At 33.7% G+C, this 9,597-nt stretch overlaps 1 protein-coding gene across 1 annotated transcript in view; it reads right to left on the reverse strand.

Annotated features, from left to right (window-relative positions):
- Positions 1–5,497, reverse strand: part of LOC106130568 (sensory neuron membrane protein 2) — a 48,697-nt gene extending 43,200 nt beyond the window's left edge. The window contains exon 1 of the mRNA XM_013329441.2: positions 5,259–5,497. Coding sequence (XP_013184895.2) covers positions 5,259–5,378 — 120 coding nt within the window. The 5' untranslated portion in view covers positions 5,379–5,497. The remainder of the gene's footprint in view (positions 1–5,258) is intronic.
- Between the last annotated feature and the right edge of the window lie 4,100 nt (positions 5,498–9,597).

The following is a 9,597-nucleotide window of genomic DNA, read 5'->3' on the forward strand; positions in this document are numbered from 1 at the left end:
CCATTCCCGTTTAAGTAAGAGAAAATTAACGAAATATTTTTTACTTCGTTTTATTTAACGAGGATTTTCGAATACAGATTTTTAACGTAGTGAAGAACCCTTAAATAAACTTGATAACATATAAAAGGTGAATCTGAAAAATTCGTGAAAAAATTTCGATCTCGTGATCACATCACGCCCACGGCCAAATACACGGATTAATGCAATTATGTAGGGCCGATAAAAATGTTATATTTATCTTCACAGCCCTTCACTTCTGAATTTTAGATAACCCCTGACGCATCTTTTATAAAATGAAACATCATTATGAAACGTCTCGTCTCGAAATCTGAACAGTAAGCGTCTACCGCATTAGGCGTAAAGACATCACGCGACATGTGTAAAATCAAATTGTAAATTCTAGATTTTTATTTAGTTCGTTCACGTTATCCAATCTCGCCATTGCTTCTCATTTCCGCTGCAATCTTACAGCGCCTTTCATCCGTCGCTTTGCCGGCAAATCTTATGAAATGACAGGTTGGATTTGAAATTATCGGATTTGTAGAATTTTCCAGAGTTAAAGGCTAAAGGCATACCTAAGGAAATAAGAATTCTAGATTCTAATATTCATGCTGGCATTAGATAGCGTGAGCCTTCCATGTGTTTAAGAAGGAACTTGATATAAATTGAGTTGCCTGTTGACGGCAAAGAAATTTAATCGAAATTGAAGATGGCAAAGATTATATTTCAAATCGCGTTGAGAAGGAATTCGACTGAAATTAGCCAGGCCCTTATAAGGTGCGTAAATTGGAGTCCTACAGCGGCTATGTGCTTATCATTGACTCTTTTCAGAGTTACGTTACAAACATAAGTGTGCATACAATAGCTAATCGATGCTTTTACCGTGAGACCATCATAAGAAAATAAAATGTTCCTACTTTGCTCCTTCAAGGTTCCTCCAATTTTCTGAAATGTTTTGTCGTTTGATATGTCCAAATCGTTGCGACATTGCGAAAGAATATAACATTACTTCACTTAAAAATATGGTTTATTTTGATTTTTACAAATTTTTCGACACTTGTTACTATAAAAAAGGTAAACCATAACATTACTGGAGCATTTAAAAAGGCAAGGCATAAATTTGCTTATATATAATGGAATACTTAATTAAGCTGATTTAACTTCATAAATCTGTTAGATAATATAATATTCTTTAAATAAATACTTCAGTGTATGTTCATCATTAATAATCAAAACAATATTTATAATAAATTTTTTTTGGAGCAAATATTGGAGTAAAGTAGGACCATTCTATCGTACTTCAAAACACAGCTTTAAAATGTTCTACGAATCACTTTAAATAGAATTACCAGGGAGTATTTTCCTCATAATAAGTTAACGATTGAAAATAGAAACGTCTTATAAATAAACCCTAAGACTATTGCTGAAACGGAAAATATAGGAATACGTCCAACAAAGCAATGCTTTATGGAATTTAGTAAAAAGAGCATCCTTTGAAGGCTCTGTTCTCGTACTTGGTTGCAAAGTATATGTTTACGGAGAGCGTGAAAGGACTTATTCTTAGATGGTATTACCCGCATCATTTTACAGAACGTTTATGTCATACATATACTTATCTATGAGTTTAAGATGTGCGCTTTATACGCCTTAAGCGATATTATGATATTTACGGTGGCTGTAATTAATGTATCAGAATTTTGCAAACATAAATGTTATTTCATTGAGAAAGCATATGTTTTTATGGCCGTATTCTTGAAAAAATGTCTATAAAAATATAGTTTATTACGTTATAAGTAGTAGTACAGAGTTTTTTCAGTGCCGTCTGGTTCCCGGCACCAATTAAAAAAAGAATAAGGGCCACTCCGTCTCATTCCCATGGATGTCGTAAAAGGCGACTAAGGGATAGGCTTATAAACTTGGGATTCTTCTTCTTCTTTACTAAGTTATGTTGTTAGTTTTAGTTAAATTGCTCCTAGTTACTGTCAAGTCTCACGAAAATAAAACCATGCGCAATAACTAGTGTTTTGTAAGTTTAATAGCTCCAATGCCGGTCTAGAAATGAAGAAAAAACATAATCTGTACCGGCTTTCTAATTCTCTTTGCGCGCAGATTATGAAAGTCAATCAAGAAAAAGGCTTAGAGAAGTAAGTATCTTAAGATTCCTCTTTAAGATTAAACCATTGAAGTTACATTGACTAAGAACTACTACTATTAACAGGAGTTAATTTAACGTAAAATTATTAATACCAATGTATTAATTAAAAGTTAGATTAAAAAGGTACATATTTAATGCGGTCAATTTGTTTATTTATGTTATTTTCGGTTAGTTCCCTGATGTTTATAAATTTTAATGTTACATGACTATAAACGGAAAATTTTTATCTTAAACAAGCTGTGCTCGCGACTTCGTCCGCGTAGAATGGTTAGGGTAAAACTGGGTAATATGCCCCACTTTATTTGAAAATCAAATAAAACAAAAATGGTAAACGATATGTTAGAGATCTTTATTTAGGATCAATATTTAGCATTTTGATAATGTTATGACAACATCTTAATCTAATAGGAACGTTACTTACTTAAATAATAATAATAAAAAAAAACCTTAGGTGGGGCGTTTTGTAAAGCACCTATCAGCTAATATGCCTCACTCGTACTAAAAAATGCCCCAGAAATCAAAAAATGAAAATAACGTCTTTTGACTAAACACAAATATTGGGGCTCATACATTAGGTATTTCTTCAATCAGTCTTTTAAATCTTACATTAATTGAAATACTTATGAAGATAATAAAAAAAAAATTGAACTTAATAAAATCAAACATACCATTAACGATAAATAAACAACTTCTTTAACATAAAATAAAAGCTTTGCAGTTTTCTAATGAAATAAACCAGGTTACAAAAATATCAAAAAGAAAATTATAGTAAAAAAAGAAGAGAATTAGTGGCTTTTTTTCTTCATAGCTTCCCTCTTAGCTTTTTGTCCCTAATAATTACACAAACGTCCATACATTTGTGTAAAAATTTTCTGTGCATTCAGTGCACTTGTTTTCATCCAAGTCTTTCTTCTTCAGACGTACTAACTTCATCATCCATTTCTTGTACTTACACAGAAGACGACGAATAAACTACTTTTTTTATCTAACCTATCTTTGGCTTTTTTGTATTCGTTGCAATTTTAGATTTCTTACTTGTATTTTCTTGATCATGGCTTGAGTCATCATTTTCTGATATATTGGCGGCATCTTGTTTTTTATTACTTTAATCGCTTCTTGTTTTTTCAAATATTCTTTTCTTGACTCTTTTAGCCTGTATAAATGTTTGAATTTGATCATTCTCAGAGGTTTAATTTTCAGACCCATTTGACTTATTATATTCACATATACCCTTTGCTTTCCCTGATTTTCCCTTCTGCGCTCTTGATTTGGTTTTTTTAAGATTATTAGCTTGATCTGTGTTCTCGTCTTCAGAAATATCCATCATATCGGGATCTTTATTCTTAGTTGCTTTTATCTCTCCAGTCTTTTTTCCTTTTGCTTTTTTGGTTAAGACTTTTTCTTTAGGTTAAACTTTTGGTTTTCTTTTTCTAATAATTGCTAATTCTTTTCTCAATATTTTCTGTAGACGTAAGGACAACAGCTTTTTGTTTTCTCTTTGCTGACATTACTGGTAGTACGGGAACTGGATGAATCGTACTTAAAAGATTGGTAGGTGTTTCTTGAGTTTCAGACGATTTGTCTTTCTGAGGTGTTTTAGACATAATAACCGCTTTCACATGATTGTCCTGGCTTAGATACATTGTCAAATAGTTCGTTCAAAAACATCGTTCATTTTTATATTGTTTAGATACTGGGGCATTTTATAAAATGAGTAGTGGGGCATTTTTTCAAATTTGATTTTTAATATGCCCCATCACACTTAAGGTCGCAATTTCCAGGTCATAACGCTGACTGCAACAAAACAATATAGCCTATTTATATGTATTTACAGCAGTATAGGTCAATTCAACACAACTATAACAGCAATCAATTTTTATGAAAACATTTGCAACTTACCACAAATTATTTCGACGCAAAAAAACTTAATTTATCAATATTTTCTAATCGGACGGAGAAAATCACGCGTGCATTGCAGCCATGTTGTCGGGCGACTAGTGGCTACTCGCGTCTCAGTGGTAGCGCGCATAGCGCGTTGTTTGTGTGCGTAATAAGTGAGTAGGGCGTTTTGTCAACTGAGGCGTTTTACCGAGTTTTACCCTATATTGGGCATCATTGAAGCTATCAACGATGAATAATTTTCCCCGTTTTATTTTCATATTTTCCATTATTTCTTCGCTCCTTATAGATGCAGCATGATGTTATATAGCCTAAAGCCTTCCACGATAAATGGTCTATTCAAAAAGAATAGACCATTCATAATATCCATAGTTACAGTTGCTATGATTGTTAATAAATGATTTGTAATGTGAAAACATACCTCTCCCATTTTTGAAGTAGGTATATTCCATAGAAATCGAAAAAATAAACATTATGTATGTACCGAACAAATGGCAAAGGTCCAGACATGTCCGTTCTTCATCACGTTCTGACATGGGATCAAACCCGGATCGTGTAATACTGAGGCGAGAACATAGCTAGCACTGAGCCAAACATATTATAATAATATTACTAAATAGGTACATAGGTTCATCTTACGGAGTTTCTCAAAGAGGGTGAAATTTAATCTTCGTGATGGACAAACACTAAGATTACTAAACCGATTTCAATCAATCTCTGTCCGCACTTGAAACCTTTTTATCTAGAAGTACTTATCACTTGCTAAATATATATTTTTTAATAACTAATTTAAAAACATAAACCAATTAAACAAATACTAATAATAAAACTAATAGGTAGTAAAGAATTCGAAAAGAAGACATATGCAGGGATCGGTGTAAGTAAAAAGATAAAGACTCTGCCTACCCCTCCGTGAAAGAGTTTTATTCTATGTAGGTATGTACATATATTTAGGAAAAATTCGCATAATTATAATATTTCGTTGGAAGTACACGTAACACTGTTTGTACAGTGCAGTTTGTTACCGCTTCTTCTGCACTGACGCCTTGGAAGCGGCAGTAAACTTAGTTTTAAGTAATTTATTTGACGTCAACCAATGTTGTTAAACCATACGTTTTGACAATTATTAAGCTATATGAAGTATCCTATAATTATGATTAAAAATTTTGAATTTCGAATTTGAATTTTGAAATTTTGTACTCACCTCAATAATTTGATTTTCGACCACATCCGGGATAATAGAATACCCGAGGAAAGCCGTACCGAACACTAGTATTGCTCCTATCACGGTCGTAGTAACCCCACAACACATCAACCCACACATTTTTTTTTTAATCTATATTTTTTCACGTGTTTAGTAAAAATATGTGAGGCCACGGCGAGTAGCTCCTTTTGCATCCGATGCGACTGAAGGAGTTGGCTATCAAAACATTTGTTATTAAAGATAACGATGTATTTGGGAACATTTTTATCTATCGATTAAAAAGACCACACGAATGATTTATCATGATTACGTGTAAGTAGTGTTGCTTTCCTAGCGAGGTCCCGTAGAAATGTCATAGGCAGGTGTGGCCCGAGCTTGACGTAATGACCTCCGACCGAGATGCACTAAACTTTTAATTGGTATAAATTTCTACAGTAAGTATGTGCCGTGTGGTTTCCCGCACTTTAGAATAGAATTACTCCCTATCTTTGCCATGGATAAACGGCGACTAAGTGATAGGCTTATAAACTTGGTTCTTCTCTTGAATGTGAAGCTCAGTCTATCCCGCAAGGGATATAGACGTGATTGTATTTATGTAAATTATAAGTATCTCTACACCATCAATCACCAATAATCTGACTACAATAGGTACCTTTCTTTCAATGTAAAAAACTACAGAAACCAAAAAATAATCAATGTCTGTCTTAAAAATTCACTTTACTTCAATATCTCTGTCATCACAGTGGATTTTCAATAAAAATTTTATCCCCTGGCTTCAAAACTTGCGGTCCGCTAGAGACAGCACTTTGAAAAGATTAAGCGACAGTTTTAAGGTCGACTGGCAACATCAAACCGTCTTGGAAATTTTTAATGCACTTGTTAGTTTGTAATGTCTTTTTTGCAAGAACAAGATGTGAACAAGTATAACTAGGCGTTCGCCGCGAACTTAGACACCGCGAACGATTTAAATATTTACAAAATCGTAAACATCTCAAAAACTACTTAAGCGATTTTAACGCCCTGCTAACTTTAAAATACCATTGACTCGTTTTAAATTACATCAAAACCGACCAACAACGGTTAGTAAGTTATAGCGTTACAAAAAAGTGGATTGATAGAAATTTAAAGAAATAATGCAATTGCGAACTTATCTATCTATAAAAATTTTAACTCGTGTCATTTATAATGTCCCACCAATCTAAATAGTCCCACTAACATTGGTTTTAGGGTAAATAAATGGTTCTTGGTTTCACCTTCATTTAATAAACGAAAATACTAAGACTCACTGATATTTAATTAGCCTTAGAACTGATAATTTAAACAGAGGGTTAGTCTCTGTTAGCGCTTTGGTAAATTATAGTTTACGTTACAATTATGTTAACTTTTTATGTTTGGGTAACAGTTTCGGCCCGCTCATATTTTTTTATAAAAGGATATTTGACTAAAGTGGAATAAAACCTTTATACCTTTGCATTAATATCTAGACTTTTTATTTTTGTTGCCATGAAAGCTATATGAATGCATTAAATTATTGAGTATTGAGAGGACCTTTATCATTTTATTTACCTCATGTTCTGCAGAGCTAAGAGGAATCTTAATCTGGTGTATAGGGACCGCGGTGACTTCCTAATTTCGACGGCCTAATTATTTGGGGCACAGGTTGTGTTCTTGGCTCTCAATCGCAGGTCTCGGGTTCCATTCCCGGTCAGGGCTTGATAGAAAATTAGCGTGGGTCGAGAAGCGCTATATTATTTTTAATTCTCGTTAAATATATTTATAATAATAAAATGCAGTCAGTATTGTAGTAATAGTGCATCTGTGATTGCATAGTTTCATACATACATAAAATCAAGCCTCTTTCCCAGAGGGATAGGCAGAGACTACATCTTTCCACCTGCCACGATACCTGATCCTTGGCTTCATCCACATTCATAACTCGCTTTATGCAAGCTCGCCGGTTTCGGGTAGGTAACTACTCTTGACCTGACCTATAGCCAAGATGTCCTTATTCATGTACTTTTAAGTGATCAAGAGTACACTGAGAGCTAAGAGCTGAGAGTTGTGTGACTGTCCCGTCTGTACGTATTTACACTATTATTTATTCTGTGGTACTAGTCCCCCTTAATTCACTATCATTGGAATACTTAATAAAACATTTTTGTCATTTGATAGCGCAAGATTATGATAAGAGAATTAAAACAGTGTTTTGGACGTAGGTAGGTAATCCCTTTATCTAGTGTCCATGACCTCACATGGACATGAATTATGGCTTATTTTGTGGTTGTTTTTATTGATAATCTCCCACGGTTACAATATATTAGCTACCTATACTCCCTGTCTACCCCTCCGGGATCGGAAGGGTAGTAGAAATTCTGTAGAGGTAAATACAGAGTATAGAAGGACTTTTGACCCAGCGGAGCCGCGGACAAAAATTAAGTATTAATATGAATATGAAAGTATAAGAACATAGATATGTATATAGATAATTTAGTTTATAATTATTAAACTTAAATTAAAAAGATTATGTATTTTACTTTGTATTTGAAATTTTTGTTTAGTTAAAATTTGGTAAGTACTCACAGAGACCTACACAATATTTCTATCTCCAACCGCTCCACTTTTTATCTAGGGCACGTATTGATTTTATAGAACGACATTCGATAGTCCTATACAAATAGCGATTATTACTAGGTGTGTCTTTTCAAAACTGTTGGCTCTGCCTACCCCGCGAGAGACGTGATTATATGTTATGTTATATCGTGTATTTCATCCTGGTGTTTGTCGCGATTGTGGAAACCCATGGTTCGCCTTTCACCCTTCACTTCGATCCTGTAATTGTGTCAGTCAGGTTTGGATTTAGTCAAAGTGATGCATTTTTAACACGAAGGGAACGTTAGAATTAACCAGGGATCGTGGCGAAAAGAAAGATGCTGTCTCTGCCTGTGGGTCCTGGAATGACTTTGTTTACATGTTACTTGTTTCACCAATGTTTAAACTGTTATGAAAATAAATAAAAAATAACACCAAAACAAAAATTGGCATTGGCCTGTTTTTTATACGAAGCGACCTCAGTTCAAGCAAATCCAGGTTTATCCCCTAGGTAAGTTTGTTTCATACCTGATAACCAGACTTATCAGGTTCTTTTTGTAATATATTTAAAGCAGACTTTTATCAACATGATCAGTGATAATGATCAAAATTCGGTGGATTTAGTAGTTACTCCAAGTAAAATGCACGTGATTAAGTATTACTCGTTAATCAATATTGACAGTTTATACCCTATATGTATCTAATAGCAATAAATATATATCCATACTATACTTATTCGACCGCGTGGAATAGTTATTTTGGGCATCATTGAAGCCCTCAAGGATTAATAACTTTCCCCGTTTTTTTTTCACATTTTCCATTATTTCTTCGCTCCTAATAGTTGCAGCGTGATGTAATATAGCCTAAAGCCTTCCTCGATAAATGGTCTATCCAACACAAAAATATAATAATTTTTCAATTCGAACCAGTAGTTCCTGAGATTAGCGCGTTCAAACAAACAACTCTTCTTTATAATATTAGTAGGTATAGATATGAGAAAGGGAGTTTATTTGTTTGTTACCTTTTCACAGTTAAATTACTGAACCGATCTGCATAAAATTTGCGCACGAATAGTGCAGTGTGAAATACGGAAAAGGACATAGGGTAAACTTTCATTCCGGTAAAAATATAGTTCCGTTGTAGGTGGCGCTAAATTCGCGCAGGCGAAGGTGCGGGTAAAAGTAAGTCCACACTAAAAATAAAGATAAAATATTTGTATTTTTGTATGTAACGAATAAACACTAATAAACCAATTATTTAAAACTAATCATTTTTTTAGGTAAAATCAGAATCGATTTCATCTTAAAAAAATGATAAAATAAGGTACAAGGTCTAAAAATGACCTTACAATAAGATTGGTTGGAAGAAAAATGTAACGTTTGGTCAAGGATAATGGAACAACTTTTTCTAATTAACATACGAAGGAGGGCGCAAAGAAATTAAAAATTTATGACCACCATTTTTCATTTTAATACTTACTCGTAGTGGTCGGTATAAAAATAAACAATTAAAGAACATATTCTGTGTACTATTTTTACGATAGCAAAATTAATTATTTAAATATTTGATTGCCAGCAGATACGAAAAATATTGTGAGAAAATCTGCATATTCAAACAACTGGATGGGTAACTATGATCCAAATGGGTTAGATTCCCTTTAACAGTCCATTGCTGTCTCCCCAGAATTGGGGGAGTGTACCCAAAGCACCCACGCTGGGTAGGCGGGTTGGTGACCAGCGTAGGAGGCGCT

This window comes from Amyelois transitella, chromosome Z (assembly GCF_032362555.1).
Source record: "Amyelois transitella isolate CPQ chromosome Z, ilAmyTran1.1, whole genome shotgun sequence".
In the NCBI taxonomy this organism is placed as follows: domain Eukaryota; kingdom Metazoa; phylum Arthropoda; class Insecta; order Lepidoptera; family Pyralidae; genus Amyelois; species Amyelois transitella.